This window comes from Myotis daubentonii, chromosome 3, assembly GCF_963259705.1.
Source record: "Myotis daubentonii chromosome 3, mMyoDau2.1, whole genome shotgun sequence".
NCBI lineage: Eukaryota > Metazoa > Chordata > Mammalia > Chiroptera > Vespertilionidae > Myotis > Myotis daubentonii.
In genome coordinates, this window is record NC_081842.1 from 164075413 (window position 1) to 164101463 (window position 26051).

General features: G+C 41.1%; 1 protein-coding gene across 2 annotated transcripts in view; it reads right to left on the reverse strand.

The window, feature by feature from the left end:
* Nucleotides 1-26051, reverse strand: part of ST6GALNAC3 (ST6 N-acetylgalactosaminide alpha-2,6-sialyltransferase 3) — a 518000-nt gene that overhangs the window by 271380 nt on the left and 220569 nt on the right. For both annotated transcript variants that reach the window (XM_059689157.1, XM_059689156.1), the window contains exon 2: nt 24521-24715. In XM_059689157.1, coding sequence (XP_059545140.1) covers nt 24521-24715 — 195 coding nt within the window. The remainder of the gene's footprint in view (nt 1-24520; nt 24716-26051) is intronic.

A 26051-nucleotide genomic window follows, 5' to 3' on the forward strand; every position in this document is an offset into this window, starting at 1 on the left:
GAAGGCCCATTTTACAGTGGGACATAAAGAGGGAAAATGTCTGACTTAATATATTAGTTTCCTGTCACTGTTATAACAAATTACCACAAACTTTGTACCTTAAAACGACACATTTTCATTATCTTACAGTTATGGCGGTCACTTGTCCCAAACCAGCCTTCTGGCTATAGTCAAATATCGGCAGGGTTTGTTCCTTCTGGAGGCTCCAGAGGAGAATCCGATTCCTTGCCTTTTCCAGCTTCTGGAGGTGGCCCACTTTCCTCGTGGTCCTGTCTTCCCACTTTACTTCAACTTCAAAACGAATGGCCTAGCCTCTTTAAATCTCTGACCCTGACTCCCCCATCTCCATCTGTCACTTAAGAGTACCCCCGTGATCACATTGGGCCCACTCCCATATTCCAGGGTATTCTCCTTGCAAGGCCCTTGACTTAATCACATCTGCAAGTGGCCTTTGTTATGCATCTAAGGTAATGTATTCACGGGTTCCATTAAATCTGTGGGGGCCATTATTCTACTCCCACACTCAAGGTCACTCAGCAAATAGCAGAGCTGAAACTATGTGCAGGTTAGGCCTTCCAAACCAATGGCTGATTCATCACAAAGAAGAAAGAGGAAAGCTGAGCCCTGGCTGGTGTGGCTCAGTTGGTTGGAGTGTCCTCCCGTGTGCCAGGAGGTTGTAGGTTTGATTCTTGGTCAGGGCATATAGGCACATACCTAGGTTGCAGGTTTGATCCCCCCCTAGGGGCACATACAGGAGGCAACCGATGGGTGTATCTCTCTCACATGAATGTTTCTCTCTCTGCCTCCCTTTCTTCCATCCATCCATCCATCCATCCATCCATCCATCCATCCATTCCTCACTCTCTAAAACCAATTTTTTAAAAAGGAAAAAGAAAGCTGAGAATGACCCTGAAAACAGCATCACTACCGATGACAGACAGGTGGCAATGCCCTGGGAACCATTTCAGCATTTCCAGCTGTATGCTCATCTAGAGTCCATCCTAGGTATCTGTTCTGGCAGACAGTCCCAGATGACTATAATTCCCATAGACCTAACTTCTGTATCTACTGACCAATAGGATATGAACTTGGTCCCAATTCTTTGGGTCAGAATCACAAGCAAGAATGCTCTAGAGTTTCCCAACTCTCACACTACTGATACTCAAATAATTATTTGTTGGGGTGAGAGTGAGAACTGTCCTGTGCATTTTAGGATGTTTAGCATCAGCATCATCCCTGGCCTCTACCCGCACCACCTCCCTACCTGTTACAACAACCAAAATGTCTTCAGATATTCATGAATGGCCCATGGAGGTAGTGGGATGGTGCAAAATCACCCCCGTTAAAAACCATTGTACTAGAGGAAACAGACCTCAATACCACAGCCCTGATGCAGGGGGTTGGGAAGGCAGGCCTCTGGAGACATCAAGTGTCCAGGAATCTGGAATTGTAGGTGGCTTTGTCTTTATCTACATTTCGGCCCATCACTTATAACGCAGGTTTCTGGCTGAAATACATTTGGCTGCCCTGAGCATAAAGTGCTTCCCCATAATGCTGGCAAAACATAATTAACCAGACGACAATGGCTTTCACATACACATCGATTCCTGTAATTTCAAGTCTCCATTACTAGATAAATCAACAGCATAATCCTATTTATCAGCAGAAGCCTCTTCTCCTGGCAGACTTTTTGTTAAATATATTAATCCTAGAAGAGTAATACTTTCCCTCGGCTTTGCAAAGCAGTCCACCCATAAAAATGTTAATAGCCACAACATCATGTTCAGTATGCAGCTCCTCCATTAGTTGCGCGGCTCCCCTGAGCAGGGCAGCTGTGGGCTTCTCTGTCCGTAGGGTGCAATGTAGTGAGTAGCTACTCCACAGAGGGCCACGTCCGGAGACTGCCAGGAGAAAGCCTGTGGTGCTCGTGCAGCTGCAAATCCCCCATCTGGACGTGTACCACTTCACACAGCCCTTTGGAAATGCCGCCCCAGGCCAGAGAAGATGGGAGGATTAATTTCACCCTATCCCCAGTATTGGAGGTAGAACCCCATTCCGTGCGGCCAAGTTATGCTACAAAAGTGCAGAGGAACTATCTTGTATGCCTGTAAGATCCTCCCCAGGCTCCTGAGTATTGTTTAGGTCAGGGCTCCTCACACACACACACACACACACACACACAAGCAAACCCCCTGCAGAGCTTGTTAAAATGCAGATTGTAATTCAGTAGTTATGGGCTGGTTCCTGGATGCCACATTTCTCACCAGCACCCAAGGGATGGGGGCCTCCAGCCCACACTTTAGGTATCAAGGACTAGCCAACCTGCTTTTAAACCTCTGAGCCGTTAGCTCACAAAGGTCTCATTCTGAGAAGAAAACAACCCTGAACAGGAGAACACCAGCCCCATCTCACACACACAGACAAGTCTGTCTGCTGCCTCAGTTACCCTGGATTCCAAGCCCAGGGGGAGAGATAATTTCCCGACTTATTTCTGTGCCGCTATAATCGCACGGTAGCTCCCGCCATTTGTTAGCACGCACATCTGGCAGCCCTCTTGCCTCAGGGCCAGCAGGCTCCAGACTCCAGAGCCCTGCAGAGCCCGGGCGAGCAGCCAGTTGCTGACACAGCAGCCAGAGGGTGCCTAGGGACTCTGGGAATTACTGTGCTCCACATCCAAGGGAGCTCATCCCGGCCTCTGCTTAAGCAACAGGAGGGGCAGGTCTGGGTGAAAGGGAGTCTGGAGATCAGAAACTGGCCTCTCTGTGGACCTGTCATCCCTCCAGCTGTGAGCAGATTTGAATAATTGGGGCTGAGAGGCAAATGCAGATGTCCTCTTGGCCTGTGAAGTGAGCCCTGCTAGTCTCCACGCTGGCAGCACATCAGCTCATCTGGAGGAAGCCCTGGCTACATGCTCCAGCAGCTGCTGCTCACAAACATGCAGCAGACCAATGGGAAGGGGGAATAAGGAAAGGATCCATGTGGTATGGAGGAATGGGGGGTGTTTCTGCCTTGATCCAGGAGATGTGATTCCAGAAGCAGCTCTTGCCCTTGCCTTTGACCTTAACCAATGCACTCACCTTTCCCCTGCCTCATATTGTTCTCATCAGACAAGTGGGAATAAAAGGAGCGCCTCTCACAGAGGCACTGGGCAGTGCAGTGTCTGGAATCAGGCATGAAGCTGGGGGAGAGAAAGCCTGAGATGTCTTCACAGCCCTCACCCGTCATTGGCTGTTTTATTTTTAACAAACTTGTAGAGGCTTAGTTTCATCACCTATAGAATGGGGTTAATATCCCAATAATCATCTCACAAATTTCTAGTGAAGATCAAAGTAGAATAGGACTGTGTTGTAAACTGCCCAATGTGCTGAGGCCCACGACTGACTGTATCCTGATCCAAAGGATACAAGAGCCTCATTTATAGCACCAGGAAGCACCGCTGTTTGGAACTGGAGATCTCTATACTACTGTCTTGGGATCTATTTAACACAATAAATTCAAGGGCCATCCATGACGATCATTAGGGAAAAACGGGAAATATTCCGTGCCTTGCAATGCTAAGAAATATAACACTAAGAAACATATTTTGGATCAAATTTCTATTATTGCAACAAACAATTGAAATAATGCCCCCCCCCCCCCCCCCCAAAAAAAAGAAAAAGCTAAATTAAGAAAACTGAGCTCTACCTTGCTTCCCTCATGCTAATGCAATCTACCCTGTGTTCTTCATGGTGAGCTAATGACACTCGGAGGAAATCCACAGTGGGAAACTGCAGCTTCTTTCCAGCCTTCTCCGCCTGCCCTTGCATTTTAATCTTGGCCTCTTGTCAGGCAGGCTTTGAGGGTGTGACCCTGCCCTCCAGACTTGCCTATTATCCTCCCCAGGAATAGGAGTCCTTATTAAAATCCGTGCAGCCCGTTCAGCGGTGGCACTGTTGGCTGAGCCCAAATTGGAAAAATTGAAAACAGCAAGAAGAGGAAAACAATTTGACATGGTTCTTTTGGATCAATAAAATTACTATTTTTCTTTATCAGAAAAAGGTATTCTGGCATGGTTCGAGATATGTGGTCAGTCAATCTAGCCTAGTGGAATATTCTTTCATTTAAAAAAAAAATCCTTGAGCATTTACTATGTGCTGGGCTATGTATGGCAATTGGAAAACATAAATTGGAAAAGGAGTTATTAAAAGCCACAATTGATTACTTGCTTGATCTGTACTGAGGTATGCTTCAAGGAGAGTTCTATTCCCAAATGATCTTTTGAAGCAAGTAGGTGTGGACATTTTATCAAATAGTGAAAAATAGAGTGTCCTAGAACAAAGTCAGTCGAGGATTGAATGGTATCAGCTCAAGCTTTTTGAAAGACTTGGAGTAATACTATGAATACGTTAACTCCTGGGTATGCATTGGAAGCACCTGTGAAGCTTTCTAAACATACCTGTGATACCTATGACCCAGCTTAACCTCTAAAAAGCCTAGCCTCTCAAAGTGTGGTCCCAAGACCAGCAGCCTCCGCATTAACTGGGAACATGGAACAAATGCAGACTTTTGAAACTGACTTCATAGCCATTCAATCTGATACCCTCATGTTGGGGCCCAGAAATTAGTGTGTGTTTTTTTGATGTTGTTTTAAAATATATTTTATTGATTTTTTACAGAGGGGAAGGGAGAGGTATAGAGAGTTAGAAACATCGATGAGAGAGAAACATCGATCAGCTGCCTCCTGCACATCCCCTACTGGGGATGTGCCCACAACCAAAGTTACATGCCCTTGACCTGAATCGAACCTGGGACCCTACAGTCTGCAGGCTGACGCTCTATCCACTGAGCCAAACAGGTTAGGGCACAGAAATTTCTGTTTTACCTAATCTTTCAGGAGACTCTGATGCAGGTTAATATTTGAAAACTGCTTCTCTAAATTATGCTTTCCAGGGACTCAGGTATGCTTATAGAAGAAGTTAATTTGTCACTGGGTTATTAAATACTATTGTGGTTCCCACAAGAGCAAAATATGAATAAAGGATTCTCAGGGGAGGATAATTAACATAATCATGGAGACAGAATCATATCCCTAGTAGTTCAAACTAAATATATATAGTTATATGGGAAGTTTAGAAAATCAGAAATGGTATAAATTATATGGATTTAGTTGGCCAATGCCAGAATACCATAAAGCAACAACACTAAAGAGAAACTTGAAAGAAGAAATCTTTAGGAAAGTAAAAGCAAGAACAACCTTGTCCAAGTAAAGCAAACACATGTAATTCTACCAGGTAAAGTCATCTTTTTCTTTTCTTTGTAAAGTCATCTTTGAAGGTAAGATATCGTATCCTATTAGATTTACTCATCAAGAGCCTGTAATGCTTTATTGTTGTAGGAACAGATTTTAGATCAGTTTGCTTGGGTTCTTCAACTTAGTATTAGTAGCTATATGATCTTGGGCAAATTAACCTCTCTGTGCCTCAGTATTCTCATCTACAAAATAGTACCTAAAACATGGCATCGTTGTGCATATATGTAAGACGGTAGTAAACACTTGATAAATGTTAGCTACCACAATCATGATGTCTTCTTTGTATCTCCTATTGCATATGGCTTATCATTTAAGTATTGATTGGCTTAAGTTGAAAGATACTTATAAAACTCTTAGGAATTTTATGATACATACTAGATGCCCAATGCACAAAAATTTGTGCACTGGGGGTTCCCTCAGCCTGGCCTGCACCCTCTCACAGTCCAGGACACCTTGGGGATGTCCACCTGCCGGCTTAGGCCTGCTCACTGGGGGAACGGGCCTAAGCTGGCAATCAGACATCCCTCTGACAGCCTGGTAACCCTTGGAGAACATCCTTAGCACAGCCACGAAGGTGGGGGAGGCTCCTGCCACCGCTGCTGCACTGGCCAGCCATGTGCCAGCTTCTGGCTGAGCGGCACTCCCTCTGTGGGAGCGCACTGACCACCAGGGGGCAGCTCCTGAGTTGAGCGTCTGCCTCCTGGTGGTCAGTGCGCATCATAGCAACTGGTTGTTCCCAGTCGTTCTGTCAGTTAGGGTCAATTTGCATATTACCCTTTTATTATATAGGCTAGACAAGGACTGAAAGAAAATATGGATAAACAAGGACAGCTAGATGCATTCCGACTAATGGCTTAGGAAGGAGGTAAATTTTTTCATTGACTTTGATTAATAAAAATATTTAAATAAAGGTTGAGATAACTTGATATATATTGAATCCATAATTGGCAATTATAAAAAGTTAATGATATTTGAACTGAGTTAAAGAGATAAAAATAGAATCTAAGATTAGAAAGGATCTTGGCTAGCACCTATTCCAAACCAATTTAAGAATCTATATTTAATAGCCTCCCTGTGAGTCTTGGTATGACTACTTTCGGTCATTGAAACCTCATTATTTGACAAGATAGCACATTCCAATTTTGAACAGTTTTAATGCCTAGAAAGTTATTACTCATACTGAGCTCAAATCTGCCTCATACCTTCTAATTCACTGGTCCTCCTTCCTGTGATTTTATAAAATATAAATCTTGCAGAGTATTCCCACCTACTGATTACATTATAATTGAGAAGAGCCACGTTTCTGAACAAACTAATTTGTATTTCTGTTAGGGTTGAAATAAATACTACACTAAAATTCCTACGTTTTAAAATATTTGCAATGTGCTTCTCTCTGAGTGAAGGCACCACTACTGGCAGAAAGGAAATGTAAAGGACTTGGCGCACACAGTTTATAGCAGAAATCAGCTCTGTACACAGTAATGGGAATAAATGTCATAGGTGCTCTGACAGAAATAGGGAGAGGCTACACTAGGAACACAAAGCAGAAAGAGGTCATCAGAAAAGGCCTGGAGGGTGAATAGATCACCAGGCAAATGAGAGGAGGGGCAAGCATTTGAAAATTCATAAAGGTATAAAATATATTGTTATTTTGGAATTCAAACTGATGCAGCATGGCTGAAGCATCAGGCACCACAGGGAGTGGGTGCAATGAGAGATGAGCCAAGAGATGGACAGATGTCAGAACTGTAGACCGAATGGTCCTAAAGACTTACCTGGATGGATTGCTAACACAAGCTCTAACCTTGTAACCACCTCATCCACTACCTCAGGAGTGCCACCAGCTCTGAAACACGTAGCACAGCCTCAACATGGTGGAAACCTGAGTGATCATGGTCTGACCTCTTCCCAAGGAAGTGGTATCGACTGACTGCTCTACAGGAGGCAACTGAGAGCTCAGTGAAGTTAAGTACCTTATCGCAATCTGAAGATTATGGGGACTAACATAGGAAAATGAATCTTACAGTTTGCTGAGTCCCAACTTTTCCAAATGTTTTTGGGTCTTTTTCATGAATCAGAAAACGAGAAAAAGGAAACAACAGGGTAAATAACATACACCGTGTGGCAAGGCTTCAGTGAAGAGGAACTGATGGGATGCAGGCACCAGTTGTTGACAGATCAGTGAGGAAACCCCCAGAAGAGCATTCAGCAAGGTTCAGCTCCCAGAAGTTGTCTGAACCAAATGCCTTATTTTCCCTACGGGGATCCCCACCGTCATTAACCCGGGAAACTCCATTAAGAACACAGAGTTGATGGAAGATCCCCTGCCCACACTAACACACTGCTGCAGAATTAACCCTGGGTAAGGAAAATTGTGAGTTCAAGAAAATTTGTAACACTAATGACTTTAACAAATCTGAGCTGATTAACAGGATGCCACGAACTGAAATCCTTGTGTTCCAATCAATCCTGCAGGAAACTCCTGGAAAGCACACTTGAGGGAGAAAAATCCATGAGATACTCTAAGCAGGTTTCTTTACAAAAAGAGAACAATAATCGGAAAAGATACAATATACTAAAAAATAGGGCGATTATTTGCTAGTGATTTTTAAGCAATCACTCTGTTTGGTAAATAAATGTCAACCTTTACATTTATTCCTCATGAAATGAGTATTGATACTTTTTCAAACAAAAGCCCACCTGAGATAGATACTCATCAAAGCAAACTCTTCCCTAATCAATTGGAGGTAGTGGGGAAAATACCATGATGGGCATTTATTTCTATGCTAGGGCCATTACTAGAATGGGAACTTGTAAGCTATTGGTCATGTGAGGAATTGAGGACATCTTCTCCAGTATTTAAATAGATAAGTTGCAGAAATGGTCTGGACAAGAAGTAATGGGATAGCATTTGAGCAGGAAAGGGGGAGCAGAGGTTCTCCCCCATCGTGATTTAGGGTTGAAGGATTAAGAAAGTATTTGGATAGCTACATATCCACTGAGTGGCTGCCAATAGGAACACATCTGGGTAGTCCTATGGGTGTTGGTTTACCTGCTTAATTTTCCATTAAGGAGAGAATAAGCTTCTCTTCAGAAGCTGTAGAAAACACCCACTCCTTTCTTCTGGGTTAATGACCCAGAATGCACTGATCATTAGCAAGTAATCATTCTTTGTGACATGGAACCATGTGGTTGTTCATCTCCCCCCACAGACGAGGTGAAACCACTGCACATCTAACTGACTAAATATTCGATGGCCATCTTACCAGACTCGTACTCAAAATGAGTGGCCAATAGTCTCACATCTTTATCATGGTGATGCTGATATCGTCCATTGGTATTCAGTATCCATTTTTATCTTCTTGTGTTTTCTTCCCCCATTCTGTGTAGCAGGGGCTGGAAAGCTAATTGTATTTCCCAAACTTCCTTGCCACTATAGTGCCAGATGTTATTCAGATTCTCCCAATGGAATACATTCATGAAATACTGTAAGTGCAGAAGGAGATGGCGCTCAATCTTCCTGTAGCAATGGTGGCTGAAGGGTGGTGACTGGCAGTTGTGAGTTTTTGCAGCATTTTCACTGACTACAGATCAGATTCGTGATATGGAAAGACAGTGATGCTCCCCGAATAAGTTACTAAACTTCCCCAACTCTTGGATGACTCGTTTGTAAATGCCAGGATAATAATGGTGCCTATTGCCCAGAGCTACTTTGAAAACTGAGTACCTAGCAAGGAGGTGTCAGGAATTACTGCTGCTGCTTCTGCTACATAAGAACAATTTAGAAGGATGCCAGCAAAGGGAAGTCTTCAACAGTGTTGGCTAAAATGATGCTGATGGTTGGAATCCAACAGGATATAACAGGCAAATAAAGAGATTTGATGGTAGAGACAGAGGACAGCTCTGTGGCATAAAACAAATTCCTCAGCCTCTCTGTTCTCCATTTGTTTAACATTCTCAGTTTAAAATGGAGGATATTATCAAAATCACGGAATTATTTATTAAATGGAATAATATGTCCATAAATTTTGCAAAGCATAATACAAGTATTTGTCATTATTACTTACCATAAAAAAATGTTGAAAGGGATCGTAGGAAGAAGCTGTGACTTCTAAGGAGAATTATGCAAATCAGCATGAAGGGAAAGGACTTTGGACTGGGCTTTGAGGAATGGGTAGATTTTCTACAGAGATAGCTGAGAGAAACTTCCCAGTTTGAACTGAGGCATAAAGTTGAGAAATTGAAGGGCCAATATAGAATACATTATTCTTCTTCTCATGTCTTTTTGCTAGCAGTTATACCACATAAGTTTTGAGATACAGTTAAGAGAAGGAATCCTAAGTGGAATCTCCTAATTGGCTTTCTGCATACTTAACATCACTTACAGGGAAAACTAGTGATGGGGGCAAGATGCATTGAAAAGAGAAAGCTCATGGGCATGATTATGTAGGCTACAGAATTTAAAATGCATTCTTCTATGTTAAAAGCAAAAAATGAAAAAAGAAAGCTTCCTACTAGCAGGAAAATGTCAAGGTGGCTCGGATGGTGAATATTATTCCGTTGCCATGATTCCTGTGCTTTTGTCAGCATAAGAATTTTTAACACAAGCACACCACTCACCGGAGGGCTGATTGACCCCGTATTAGGCGACTCCATTCCAAAACTCTAAATTGGAATAATAACAACGGCCTGAGAGTGGGTTATTTAATGAAAAGGAGATTTACAATGATCATGCCAGTTTCGAGAAGTAAACGAGCAAAATGATCACAGACCCATGCACTAAATAAATAAATAAACTCTGAAGATGATGAGGGCAATTGGAGTCAAGTCATATTCATGTGGCTCCCAGAGATATCAAAGACAGTTGTTTCTTTGAAGAAGATGTTCAAGAAAGAAACACAAACCCTAGCCAGTTTGGCTCAGTGGCTAGAGCATTGGCCTGAGAACTAAAGGGCCCTGGGTTTGAGTCCTGTCAAGGGCACATACCTTGGATGCAGGCTCGATGCCCTGCCCTGGTTCTGGGGTCAACCAATGAATGTGTCTTTCTCATATCAATGTTTCTCTCTGTGTGTGTCTCTCCCCCTCCCTTCCACTCTCTCTAAAAACCAATGGGAAAATAACCTTGGGTGAGGATTAACAAAAACAACAACACAAGGGCTAGTTGGCACATAGCTCAGCACCTAAAACTCTGTCTCATTTTCATCCTCAGTGGATTTCTGACAAACAATATTAATTTTTACCTAATTTAAAATCAAGAGACTGTATTTTAATCTGTTCTTTAATCTGGGAAAGTCAACATTTCCCTCTGAAAGGCTGTCCTCAACACATCCTGTCTGAAAATACATATTTCAAGAATACAGGGCAGCCAGGATGAAACACAGCAATCAACCATTTTGCTTTTGGAACACGGCTTAAGTAACCCCTAAAAAGCACTGTATCTTTTGAAAAACGTAAAGAGAGAAACATGAAATCAGTTCATCAACAAGACAGCACGAATGGTAATGCTGCGGTTGTTATGCCTATCAGTACAATAGAGTAAAAAGTCATGGGGAGGGGGGAGCTGCATGATTGTACTCTGTCCAGATGTGGGCTGCAACAAGATAATTGACTTACAGCAGCTCATAACAAGCACTAAGTAAAATTTCAACTCTAATATTTGGCACCCAACTCAACAAAAGCCATCAAGATTAAATTACATATAGAGATACAGGCAGTTTAACTGTGCAAAGGAAGCAGGACCACTATAGAAAACGTGTCAACACATTGGATGCTCTTTCTTTGACCATATGACTAAAATCTGGGGCTCTGACATCTGGATTTCAAGATTTAGTCCTGCCATTTTGAGCAAGTATGACTTGGAGCAAGTTGTATATCCTGTCCTAGTCTCAATTTCCTCGTCTACAATAGGGGAAAATGACTTTACATAACCTAGAGACTACTTGTGAGAACATTTCAATAATTCATTAAAAGCCTTATACACTGTCATGGTTCATTTATTTGTCAACTTGGCCAGGCCATAATGCCCAGGTATTTGGTCAAACATTATTCTGCAGGTTGTCTATGAATTTGTTTTCTGGACCTTAGTGGTCAGCTTGAATTTTACTACGTGCATTTTCTAGGAACCCTGCAAGCTGGGAAATCAACCAAAATTTGGTCCCCAGATAGAGCTGAAAGGGATTCTTATAATGCACCATGAGCACTTGTAAAGCTCAAGGAGAGGGTCTACTTATTGTTGTTATTCACATGACTTGCTATGAAAATGCTTCGCTATTCCTGTTTGATTGCAATGTGTTGCCCTCTAGCCAGTTGTGGTGTTTCATAATATACTGTTCATCTGCTCTATCCTCATCCCCAATGGAAGAATTCCAAATTCCAAACTGTAACTGGCCCAAAGGATTTGGGATAAGGGATAGTGAACTTGTGTGCTTAAGCACTACACATGTCATTATCTCTTTTAGTCCTTACAGACTGCATACTATTTTACTGATTTAACTAATTTTCCAAGGCCGGAGATCGGTGACTCTTTGCCAGTGATTTTAGTTGTCCTGTGAGGGCAACAGAAGATACTGAAATTGCATTGGTCAACAAGTTCCATTAAGTGGTTTCAGGAAGGGGTTGTCAGTTCAAGTCAGAAAGTTCATTGGATCACACTTGTTGAATCCACTACATGCTGGGCACTAGGCAATGCTTTGTAATTGCAAAGAAGAAAATACTTTTTTGTCCTAAAGTACAGAACATGTTTTCATAATGTTAAATGGTAATAAGTGAGATAGAGAAGCATATGTAGAGGATTATGTCAACTCTAAATGTAGACAGAGCTGGGACTCAGAGAGGCAGAGCCCCTTGGGACAGGACTGAGAACCGCCATAACTGCTCTCTCCGGCCCACCCTGTTGATCCTGTGCAACCCGCCCCGCCCAAGCCCTGCACAGAGGCATTTGCCGGATAGCCTCAGGCAAAGGCATTTGCCGGATAGCCTCAGGCAAAGGCTAGATTAGCACCTCCCTAGAGGACAGAAGTTCTCTCACTGCTGACACAGCTGATTCTCATAGCCACTTGGCCTGGAGGTCAAACCCTCCCTGGAATTAGCTACAACAATCAAGATTTATCTATAAAACTGCGAACAAAGACCACTAGGGGGTGCACCAAGGAAGCATAACAAAATGCGGAGACAAAGAAACAGGACAAAATTGTCAATGGAAGAAATAGAGTTCAGAACCACACTTTTAAGGTCTCTCAAGAACTGTTTAGAAGCTGCCGATAAACTTAATGAGATCTACGCAAAAACTAATAAGACCCTCGATCTTATATTGGGGAACCAACTAGAAATTAAGCACACACAGACTGAAATAACGAATATTATACAGACGCCTGACAGCAGACCAGAGGAGCGCAAGAATCAAGTCAATGATTTGAAATGCGAGGAAGCAAAAAACATCCAACCGGAAAAGCAAAATGAAAAAAGAATCCAAAAATGCGAGGATAGTGTAAGGAGCCTCTGGGACAGCTTCAAGCGTACCAACATCAGAATTATAGGGGTGCCAGAAGATGAGAGAGACCAAGATATTGAAAACCTATTTGAAGAAATAATGACAGAAAACTTCCCCCACCTGGTGAAAGAAATGGACTTACAGGTCCAAGAAGCTCGGAGAACCCCAAACAAAAGGAATCCAAAGAGGACCACACCAAGACACATCATCATTAAAATGCCAAGAGCAAAAGATAAAGAGAGAATCTTAAAAACAGCAAGAGAAAGAAACTCAGTTACCTACAAGGGAATACCCATACGACTGTCAGCTGATTTCTCAACAGAAACTTTGCAGGCCAGAAGGGAGTGGCAAGAAATATTCAAAGTGATGAATACCAAGAACCTACAACCAAGATTACTTTATCCAGCAAAGCTATCATTCAGAATTGAAGGTCAGATAAAGAGCTTCACAGATAAGGAAAAGCTAAAGGAGTTCATCACCACCAAACCAGGATTATATGAAATGCTGAAAGGTATCCTTTAAGAAGAGGAAGAGGAAGAAAAAGGTAAAGATACAAATTATGAACAACAAATATGCATCTATCAACAAGTGAATCTAAGAATCAAGTGAATAAATAATCTGATGAACAGAATGAACTGTTGATTATAATAGAATCAGGGACATAGAAAGGGAATGGACTGACTATTCTTGGGGGGGAAAGGGGTGTGGGAGATGTGGGAAGAGACTGGACAAAAATCGTGCACCTATGGATGAGGACAGTGGGTGGGGAGTGAGGGCGGAGGGTGGGGCGGGAACTGGGAGGAGGGGAGTTATGGGGGGGAAAAAAAAGGAACAAATGTAATAATCTGAACAATAAAGATTTAATTAAAAAAAAATAAAATAAATGTAGACAGAGAAAGAAGGTTTGGAGAAAATAGCTAAAGATATTAAGTGTCCTGGGCTATATTTGAGTGGTACATTTTAGGTGACATTTTCTTTAAACATGTTTTCCAGTTTTTCTACAATGAGTATGTATTGCATTTATTACAAAAAAAAATTACTAGAATTAAGTACTTTAGTTTTTAAGCAATATTATCTGTGAAATACTCAAGAGCTGTTTCCATCATTAAAAAAAAAAAGAATTAAAAAAAATATGTTAAAATACATATATTTTGGTTCTACTGGACCTTCAACTGATTAGATAAGACCCACCCACCTTATGGAGGATAATCAGCTTTACTCAAAGTCTAAAATTAATTTCCAGGGGTAATTTTTTGTTATCCAAAGACGAAAGATATAAATAAGCTTCCTTATCTGTTCTCTGTGACTGTTTTCATGTGATTGCTTGTTTGTTTCCTAGCCTAGCCTTTTATTAGGGCAGAGCTGGTCAAGTCCCAGCTTTCAGTCTGATTGGTTGGGGGAGGGGTGGCATGGGCAGGGTGGCGCTGGCTTATCTCAGTCTCCGCTTTTGCTGAACCCAGGCTTGACTTCTGTCTTGCAGGGTTGATATTATCCATCCCCTCATTTTTGATGGATACTGATAAACCCCCAGAAAGCCACACTATCAGCTTTCATGCTTTCGTCTCTTTCCATACCTTCTCAGTTGCTGGTGCCTGAAGATTTCCCTTCTTTTGTGCAAGGCCATCTGGGACTTACATAACGTATCCTATCTTATCCAGCAGGCCCTGGTATTATACAGCAAGACAACTGTCATGCTTAGACCACTATATTGCCATATCAGAACTCAATTTCATTTTCCTTTTACTACTTAAAACATTTCTATAAGCCAGAATACTCGATTAACCAGGTATACCATTTCCAAAGTCTTGTGGGATAACATTTGATATAGGAGTCATATAGCTAATTTTGAGGTAAAAAAGTCTTTAATGAATATTTTTCATTTGTAAGTAAGCCTTTGTAAGTCTACTCTGAGAAATGAGAAATCACAATTTGATGCCATCTACTTAGTGGCAAATTATCTGCCAGACATTGAATACAATTGTTTAATTGAAGTTACTTGAATGTTCACTATTCTTAACAGCAAAATAATGAATCTGTTATGCTGAAATGTCTATGCCCCCCTGGGTGGTATTTCCTAGGATAATTGCAAGCCAGTCTGTCTTATTCTCTTCCTTGGTGAACCCCAATTTTAATTTTTCTTTAAAGTGGGGTTCATTGCTGAGCCTTAAGACTTTATCTGGAACAGAGTGAGCACTTATTAAGTATTTGGTGACTAATAATCATGGTTAATACTAACAGCCATTTGGTGAATTTTTTTTTTGGTTTGTTTTCTTTTCTACCTACTCTGTCAGGTTATTTAACTGGAACTTGAGAAAAGCTGAACAAAAACTCTTACCATGGTGGACAGCTACTTCTCTCATCTTTTTCAACTCTCAAATCAGGGTGCTCTTTGTTGGGTGCTCTGTTTTGCTTTGCTTTGCTTATCTCAGGTGAGGAAATTTGATATCTGAATGTCTAACAGGCTCCCGTGAAGTGTATTAAGATGACAGTTAGTAAAAGGGCATTTTTCTACCTAAGGTTCTGCAATGAATCAAGTCCTCTTATATTTTCTGGGGGAACCAATTAAAACCTTGAAAACTATGATAATGGATCTTTCATCAATAACAGATGTGATTTGTAAAGTGAAAATCTATTTTGACTGATGACGTCTCATAGCAATAGGGAAGATTTCTTCTGAATAATTAAAATGAAAAGCGTGTGATCTATCATTTGCGTAGGATTAGAAATTCAGTAGTTGTCAGTCTTGTCCAGCCATTTTCTGGCTTTAGGACCTTGGAAAAGTGTGACCTTTACTTCCCTTTTTCAAAAGATAAGCTCATTTCCTACACATATGTCCCTCAGCGGGAGGATATAGAGCACACATCTCTGTGGACGCCTGGGCCAACCGATGGACTGACAGATGTGACCTCCTGCTCTGCCTCCCAGCAGTTTTCATGGATTTGGAAAGATGGCTCTCCCAGCCAGCACCTTGTTGAAAGATGAGTTTCAGCATGTTCTGTGGTGGTTGTTGTAAAATAACTATAACATATAATGTACATATCAGCTAGGACTCATTTGGTTGCAAGTGACCAAAATATAGTTCAAACTAGAAGACATGAAAAAAGATTTCACTGGCTTATCTCCCCAGATCAGGGGAGGTAGAATGCCTTCAAGAATGGCTGGGCTTGGCACTAGAGAATTGTCCAGGCTCTCACTTTAGCTCTGCCCCTGGCTAGTGCCTCTCTCAATGTTTTGGTCCCATTCTCCCCAAGGAGCACAGTCACTGACACTCAGAGATGCACATCTCAACACATTACTAATAAGAAAAGAGGATCTTTCCCCACAGCATTACTTAGAACAGTAAAATCTGGGGAGGGTTCAGAATGGCCCATTTTGGGGCATGCATCTACCTCTTGACGAATCCCTCATTTAGCCAATCGCTAGCCTGAATCTTCTGCACACCCCTCTGGTCAGGAGGGAAGGGACTGTTTCTATAATAAAGGGGTGGTGGAGAATAGGCAAGCACAAGAGGCACTATATATAACTAACTGGAGAATTACACGTTAACCATCCTATAAAATAAAAGCCTAATATGCAATGCAAATTGTTCGACTGGGAGTTTGACTGTTCGCTATGATGTGCACTGAACACCAGGAGGCGGTGTGAAATATGGCGGTTGTCTGTGATGTGGCGCTGGCAGCGGGCGACAGTGGAGGCGCTGCTGGCCCTGATGGACCCCAATGAGAGCAGGACCACAGTGTGGTGGAGCAGATGAGCGGGCGGCGCCAAGCCAATGTGGGGTGCCAGGTGGGGCCGCAGGGCTGTGAGGCTGGGGGCGCGAGCTGGGGCTGTGAGCCTGGAGGCTTGAGCTGGGGCCCCGATCCCTGCAGGCCTCCACAAGGGATCTTACCCATGCATGAATTCATGCACCAGGCCTCTAGTTTTATTATATAATGAAGTACATAAGAATACAGTGTGTGCTTATATTTAAGAAAATATATGTTGCTCTGTGAGCATGTGTATATGTATATATTGCTGCATATATGTGTATATGGATGGGTGGATTTTCTGTATATTTCTATACATTAGTGCATGAATATGGATATAGTTATTCATGAATATATGTATTACTGTTTTGCAAGTATGAGTTGGCTTTTCCCTTTCCAGTGATTCTATTCACATTCCAAAATCATAATTACCTAATGAATTCTTTTCTATCTTCCATACCCCAGAGTAAGTTGCATTTCAATCAGAGTAGCCCGTTTATTGCCCCCCCTATGTGTCTGATTTCCTTCTCTGGAAAGACAGAGGATCATGCAGACATGTGGCAGTGTCTCCTGGGCATGGGATGCCACTTCCATGTTGGGGTACATAAGTGGCCTGGCTTCCTATATAGTTTTCAGGTTGGCAGGACCAACGTAAGGTCTCTCTAAGACTGGATAATTAGCTAAACAAAATGAGGATCCCAGAGATTAGGACAAAGGGTAATGGAACCAGAGAGATGTAAGAAATGGATGGATGGAGTGTGAGGCCATGGTGATTACCAACACAGCCAGGAGCTGACTGTGACTTCTAATGTAGTACCCATGGCCTGCTGGGAGTGGTATGTGCTGAAGGGAAATGGACAGTGTGTGTTCTGAAATTTTGCTTTTGCTCTTTTCCCTGTAGGGTGGCAGAATGTGTCATTCCATCTGGCTGGTGTGGCTCAGTGGTTGAGCATCAACCTATGAACCAGGAGGTCATGCCTGGGTTGCAGGCTCAATCCCCAGTAGAGGACTTGCATGAGGTAGCTGATCAATGATTCTCTCTCATCATTGATGTTTCTATTTCTCTCTCCCTTTCCCTTCCTTTCTCTCTGAAATCAATAAAGAAAAGAATGTGCCACCCCGTGATGTGCCTCTTCAGCATGGGGATTCTTCTGAGCTGCAGACACAGGAGAGACTTTGAAAACAGAGTAGAAGTTACTCTTTTGTACGGGAAATGTGCATTATAAGAGAGCTATTACCAGAGGTCACTTTTTCATCTGAGAAACCTATCTGCATGAGAGGCAAACATGTGTACGCTTATACCAAACATCTGCTCTTCCTATCTTCTTATGAATTGCCCTCCTCTCCTTTGAAGCTCAGACCCCTACTCTTTTTCTTCGCTCAGGGGAGTATAGAAGCCTCAAGTGCCTGGCTGCCTTTTGAATCTCAGATTTTTGTAGGGGACCTGCATGAAATCAAACTTGTTTTTCTCTTGGTAGTCTGTCTCATGTCAATTTAATTGTGAGACTAGTCAAAGAACTTAGGAGGGAACAGGGGACAATTAAACCCCTCCTACACGTCCAACTCTATGTTTTTCTTCTCTTTCTATCCCATCCAAATCCTTCTCCTACTACAGGCCTCACCTCTCCCAAGAATGCTTTCTGAATCTGTGTTAAGCCACAGGGATGCCTGACCCTTTCATTTGCCAGCAGAGCATAGATTGCCTTGAGATAATGGCCTTTGTTTGGAGTTGCTGTTTCACAACCACACTGAGAAACATAAGCTTGTCTCCACTCAGCAAATATGTGCCCTCATACTTAGGAAAAGGATAAATGATCTTAAAAATGATTAAGCCAATATGCACATACCAAATAAGTAATCTTTAGAGGTTCATGTAGTTGTTTTCTTTTCTATAACAATTTAACAGTTGAAATTTCTTTTGCTTTATGATTATACAAATGTGAATATTCAGCTTTTAATTAACAATGACATTGATTAGTTTTAAGTTTTTGAAACATATTTGCATATAATTGTTCTCAATAGGCTTATATAAAATCCAAAGCCTATATTCTCAAATATATATATATATATATATATATATATATATATATATATATATATATATATATAGAGAGAGAGAGAGAGAGAGAGAGAGAGAGAGAGAGAGAAAGAGAGAGAGAGAGATAGTTATATATATATATATTCATGTCAGCTTAGTTACATGTGGACATTTGTTTGATTGCATGGAGTGTGTGCTTTTATTGCCAAGAAAGTCAGCTCTGTTCCTTAATTGTTGCAATAACCACAACTTGGGAAAATCTATTGTAACATCAATATGTTATGCACATCTTTAATTAGGCTTATGCAGCCTGTTTGTCATAGTAACTGATCTTAAGTATTCTTATTTAGTCTACTTTAAAACATTCTCATTTTTGAAGAGGTCTGTTTTGGCCTCATTAAATTATTAAGCAAATCAATATGCCGCCCTACAACTTGATTGCTATGTTGGGGAAATTTTGTGTGTTTTCACTTAGCACATTTGAAGACCATCCAAAAGGTCACTCTTCCCCAAATACCAGAGAACCTCTGCAGCGCTGGCATACTAAGATTCTCTTATCAGATATGAGGGAGACATCTGTCATCCTCACTGATCAGCAGAAACATCTGCACATGGCATTCTATTGATTGTCAGAGTTTCATTCTCTTATCTAGTAGTTCATGCAAATGAGTTGCAGGTTATTTGCTCAGAGAATTATCTTCACACCAGGTCACCCAGCACCAGCAACAACAAAAAATGACAGGAAAACTGATTCCATATCTGGAAACTACAAACAAAATCTAGCCTGAAGCATATTTTCTTCTTTTCCCTCAAAATTTGCCATGATCACAACAGGCAGAAACAATGATTACCTTCAACAAAGTCCTACAGTACCTTAGTAGTTTATATGTTCCCTATCCACTATAATTAATTAATTCAAAATGAACCATTAAAATTTGCATTAAGGAGAAAGCAGAGTTCACAAAATATTGCTAAGCAGAGATTTCGTTTTCCAAACACATATGGGGTTATGTTTTGGGCTACGTCAAAGGTCAACCAATAATACAGCGATTCTGCCCTAATGTTACAGGTGGGGTCCCCTAAATGTAATCCTGTTTAAATGGAGGGTTGCATTATTAATACAGTAATGACCTGGCAGGGAAAGTCTGAGCAGCTAAGCTAGTGGGCCAGAAAATTAATGGGGGTGGGGAGCAAAGGGAAATATAGGACCTCTTGCAAAATCTAAATCATTTCTGGTCCAAATTTTGGGTTGGCACTGCCTCATGCGTTGTTGGCTCAAACATAGAATGGATGAGGAATTCTGTGGCCAGCAAAATTCAGGATACCAGCACTCATCCTGTTAGTTGGCACTCATTTTGCTTCCCTGATTCTCAGTACTTCCCCTCCGCCAATATAAGAACCTTAGCTCACACTGGCTGAGAAAGGGAAGGAGACAGGGCAAAAGATGGGAGCCAATCACCAACTGCATGCATGGTATCTGTGGTCATTATAGAGTGGGAGGAGTATTTAATTCCTTCTATTCTAATTATTTCTATCTCAGTGCTCAATTATTTCTATCGTAGTCCTCATGATCTTCACAACATATTCCTTTGTATGGGTCTGGATTAGGAAAACAATATTCTAACAGTGTAAACTATAAGCAAGTCCCAGGTTTATCTTTCCTGTGTTCCTTATCTTTTACTTTTTGTACTTTCCTTGGGAACAGATCATTCAAAAACTGGGTGAATTGATAAAATGAAGCTGAGTTGAACTGGGTATAATTTACTAAATGTGAGGCCTTCAGGGCAGACTGTCACAGATTCAGGAGATTGCCTATACTTCCACTTGGGCCAAGCCAAAGGGACCAGAACTCATCTCATTTAAAAAAATAAAATAAAATAACCAGAGAATCAGATTTTGCTCCTAAGCAACCCAGCTCTCCACTGTGTCTACTAAATCTTCAACCTAATTCAGCCACCCCCACCCCCACCTTGCATTTGACAGTAGTGGAGAGACATTTTTTTTCTCATAAATGTTTCCTCTCATAAAAATCTTTGTCTAGTGACAGCAATGTCTGGCCTAGCTGAAGCATCAACCAATAAAACTATCACCAACAATGATTGTGTTTGCAGATACTGTAGATCTAGAAATCATTGCTCATATGTCTACCTGTTTAAAATATTTCTTGCAAGTCTGCTGGTTTCTAGTAAGCATGTGCTTTCTTCTAAAAAACTTCTGAGAAAACCTTGAGAAACAAGATCTTAAAATAAATAGATGAGCTGGGTGCTCACCTGGCCCAGCTCGGCCACAGCTATTGACCCTTCTCTGGGTGAGAATAGAATGAATGGGGATGTAGGCTGCTTTTGGAGCAAGCTTTGAGGGGCCCTATTGAAGCCATTTCCTCCAAATATCCAATCCACCACCTAGCATTTTAGCTGTATTATTTTGGTTCTTGAAGACCTTTTCCTCCAGAATCTTATCTAATGCTGCTATCTCTGGGTAGGGTTGCACCTGAAGCCATTATTTGGTGAGAACCAATGTGCAGAGCATTTGAGTACAAATGAAGTACAGACATAGGGATGGTGGGGGTTGCAACTGTGAGAAGAAAAGCTGAAATCAATGAAGAGGAAGGTAGACAGCCTGCAAATTTTGCTTCCCTGTCAATGTAACCTAGAGGCGTTTGAGATGGAGGAAAATCCGTCATTTTGTTTAGGTATTATGTTGTTTTCCAACTCCAATGCAAAATTTTCAGCTCATCCTCTTCACTCATGTTATATGGGGCCTTTCTATCATGCATAGACTACAAAAATAAGTTACCTGCATATCTACTAGTTATTTTGCATAACATGAAATTGCCAATTGTAAATATGTCTAGTTTGTTTTAGCTAGCTTAATGCCTCATTGCTTCTCTTTAGTTATTTCTTACTGTTAAATAAGGTGAAATGCTTTGTGCAATTCCTGGTCAATAAATATCCTACTGGGCTCAGAATATATTTTACAATTTTCATTATAAAATAGAAATGCAGAAAAGTGCATACAACATGAATGGATACTTAAAAAAATATTTAGAATGTGAACACCCATGTCACTTTCAACTGGATCAAGAGGTACCATCTTTGTTGGTGTCCCAGGAATGCACACTGCTCACAAACCACACATTTTTCTCAAAGTAACTGCTCTTCTCAATTGTATGATAATAATTATGTTACTTTTTGTTTCTTTTTAGGTGCACCTTATATGTATGCACCTAAGCAACATCATTTAGTTTTGCCTCTTCCTCTGATCTATAAAGGAATCATTTTGTGTGTATTATCTTATTCTTGCACTAGAGGCCTGATGCACGAATTCATGCATTGGTGGGGTCCGGCTGACCCGCCCTGTTCAGGGCCGACTGGGCCAGGTTAGCCAGGGGGAGGGGATGTGGGAGGTTGGCCAACTGGCCCCACCCCTGATCAGGGTGGGGGAGGAGGCGATTGGGGATGGCTAGGGGAGGGGCCACAGGCAGTTGGCTGGCTGGCCATGTCCCCTGGTCAAACTCCTGGTCGAACTCCTAGTCAGGGGGACAATTTGCATATTAGCCTTTTATTATATAGGATCTTTTGCTCAAAACTATGTTTGTGTAAGTCTTATTCATGTTGTCACATGCTTCATTTTTTATTGCTGTATAGTACTTTAGTGCATGTAGCGCAATTTTCACCCACTCTCCTACTGATAGACATCTGGGTTGTTTCCAGATTCTTGTCATCACGAACAAAGCTGCAGTATCTACTGTCCATGCATGCCATGTGAATATATCAATGACTGGAAATGCTGGGGCATGGGTTATGTAGATCTTCAACTTTACAGGATAATAGGAAGCTGTTTTTTCCAAAATGGTTGTTTCAGTTTATACTCTACCTACGAGTGTACAAGAGTTCTTTTTGTTCCACACCTTCATCAACACTTGGTATTATCAGATTCTTAATTTTTTGCCAATTTGATATTTAGTGTGCAGTAATATGCTTTTTTTTCTCTTCTCGTTGTGGTTTTAATTTGCAAAACCCTGATTTCTAATTACTTGCCTTGAATTCAAAGTCTTTAAAATTTAAATGCAAAGTTTGTTATTCTGGACTGTGGTCTTTTAGTGTTTATTCATACTGAGAACTTCAAGTCATAACTGGTAAGTATAAGAGAAGTAAAAAACAAAACAAAACAAAACAAAATCTTCATTCATTGAACATCAGCTAGGAACTGGGCACCTCATGCACTTTGCCCTATTTAATCCTCATAATAACTTTGCTAGTTGATATGGTTAACCCTATCTTCACTCAAGCCATGCCTGTGTGCTTTTGAAGCCTACAAGTACCAAACAAACAAACAAACAAAACTCTGCAGTAATTATGTTTCCTTCCAAAAAATAGCCTCTGTAGGGTCAAAATAATTATCAATATCCTTGTAAAGTCATATTAAAAACTACACCAAAAGAATATCAAAGGTAGCTTAGCTAAGATGACTAATTTAATAACAGCCTCCATACATCACTTTTTCCCTTAACACTTCAAAATCCAATCCATTAATATTTAAACAAATGAAAGGGTCCTTGATTTGAGGTGGATTTTCCTCCTGAGAGGAATTTGTGAAAAACTTCAGGCGTGTGTTTCTGCCTGTGACAGGTCCTTGTGAAGTGGTTAACACGAGCCAGTAGAGTTACAGAATACTAATTGACAGCCAGAAATAAAAGTAACAAAGACAAGAGCGAGACAAACTATTCTCTGAGATCATTTTTATACAGGAAATCAATTAATAGGACATGCAACAAATTCAAGCCACGGACCCTTTTTAAAAAAATTAATTTGAAACCATTTAAAGGATAAACATCAAGCAAGGCTCCTAAGAATTTATGTGTCATTAATGGTGCCTTTTTCTTTCTAACTATAAAGGTCTAATAAATAGCTTATAAATCCTGAAGATACAGAAACTGTTTTCAAAAAATCAAATTAACCAGATGCAAAGACTCAGGTATGATATTGCCTACAAGAGGGGATGTACGAAGCCATCTCTCACCTCCTCCCTGGATGCGAAGAATAACTCAGAACAGGAGTAGCATTCTGTGTTGTGCGTAACTTTCCTCTCTAGTATCTTCATAAAATGACCCTTCAATGAGATCTGATCCAAAACTCTTCTCTGGGATGTAGACACACAGACAACTTGTACCTTTGTTACCAACAACTTCAAATGCGGACTTTGCATCTATGAATATTAGCCTCACATTCACTCCACTACATAGAAACAAACAGAGATAACACTTTTATTAATCACTTCTGTGCACATCTCACATTTTGTGAGGTTCATTACTTTTTTCTTCACTCTACGATACAAATCCTTGCTTGTGAAAGTGCTAGTCTAGTGTGCACTTCCCGCTTTCAATATGCCTCCAGTCTCTTCTGTACCACCAATTGGCTACAAAGACTTGAAGGTTCAGAGATTACAGGATTGAAATGATTTTAAGCCCTTTAAATTTGAAAACTCTTTAAATACCATTTTCTCTGCAGCCATGGAGAATTTGAAAATCAGCTTGGCCTTTGTCTAGCTCCAGGTCTCAGAATTAGTGTTTTCAAAAGTATAAATGCTCTTCTGCAATTCTACAAAGAGCTGTCCCCAACCAGTTGACCCCCAGGAAATAAACCAGCTACTTCTCTAGCTGGTCACTGCTTATCAGAGTTAATAAATGGAGAGATGTGTATGTTATGCCACAAACCACCAGGAAAACAGGTAATTGCTTCCTCAACTCCACATGACGCCAGTGAATCAGAAGGGCCAGCAGACTTGAGACGTGTGTCAGTAACCATCTAACAATGAGAATAGAGAAAATGTCAGGGCCCCAGAGAAGCTCAGTGGGGCAGCAAAAGCCAGTTCAGTGACTGGAAAGCATCTTGCTCCTAAAGAAAATCTGTTACCATGGATACCCTCGAATCCCAGATAACCCTCTGAGGTCTTACCTCTTGCGTCCTCACATTTATGTATCCATAGTGCGTTCGAAGGGGCCGCCTGTATGTGTAGGAGAATGGTATCCATTTTGTACCAGGTTGTCCAAAGCAGTTTAGCAGCAATGGGAAATTCACTTCATTTACAAGGCGCACAATCAGCAGGAAGAGAAACGCTGCTATGAAGCTCACTGCAATCACAGACTTTCTCTATAAAACATTTTTAAAAAAGAGAGAGAGAGAGAAGGAATGAATGACTTTCAACCAAAAGCAGTTACAGAGGTTCCTTTATTACTCTCCCTTCCTCCTTCACAGGTATCAAAGAATGCTGTCATTTAGGATATTTTTATCTGGAAACAGAAAATAATTACTTGGTGACTAGTTTGCCTTAGTGTGCTAAGCCTCTGAGAGTAAGCAAAGCAGCTTTCTTGGGTTATCTTTCCATTCCATTCCTACCCTTTCTTACCTGTCTATCTTCCTTGACAACTCTTATTCAATTTTCAAATCCAAAAGAGACATTCCCAACCATGGGAAGCCCTTGTTAACTGCTCAGTTTCCTCCTCACCATCATCTCTTCATCCCCAACATATTTACCCTACTCAAAGAAAGAAGTCCTGCTACTCCCATACTTCGAAGGCACTTTTATTGCACACTTTTCATTGTACAATTATTTATGTGACTTTCCCACCATGTAATTGTGAGTTCCTGGATAACTGGGATATACTATGTCATACTGATCTCTGTTTCCAAGTACCTTACATACTATACTAATAGACACCCAACAAACGCTTGAGTGAATGAATGAATGAATGAATGGGTAAGTTTTTTGCATTCTTACAGACAAAGTCCCACTATCAATCATTATTCTGTGTCTTTATCTAGCACCCTCTACGCAAAGGAAACTTTAACCTGTGCTATAAGATATGCACGAGTAAGACATGAAAAACTAACAATAGGGCAGGAACAAATCCACGCAAGCATCATACGAATATCCCCCGAAATGTGCTGCTACGGAACAAGAGCAGGAGCAACTGCATCTGATTGGGGAAAGCAGAGATGTATTTGAGCCTGAGCTTACTAAAATATCCTCCAGGGCTTTCTAGGAGGAAGGAACAGAGCAAAGAGGCAAGCAAACATGGGGTTATTCCTAACCACATGCCACTTTGTTTTACTGGGGCACAGAGAACTAGAAAATGCTGGAAACACAAGTGATAACTCTAGGGACGGCCTTGGATACCAAGCTGAGAAATTCACTGAATTCGCTAGGTGATAGTAAACCAAAGGAGGCTTCTGTTTAATTTTTTAAGGTGACTGTTATAAGTTACTATCAAACCTCAGTATTTAAGATGCTTTGAGCAGGAAGAGGCTAAACGTTGGAGCTACTTAGGAGGTTATTCCAATTGGCTAGGATAGAGGTAATGAGGGATGGAAAACTAGAGCAGTGGCAGGGGGAATAAAAAGGTGGGAGAAGACATAAGAAAACGTAGGTAAAAGGCAGAGAACTTGGTTACTGGTTGGATAGAATTGGCAGACAGAAAATTCAGAG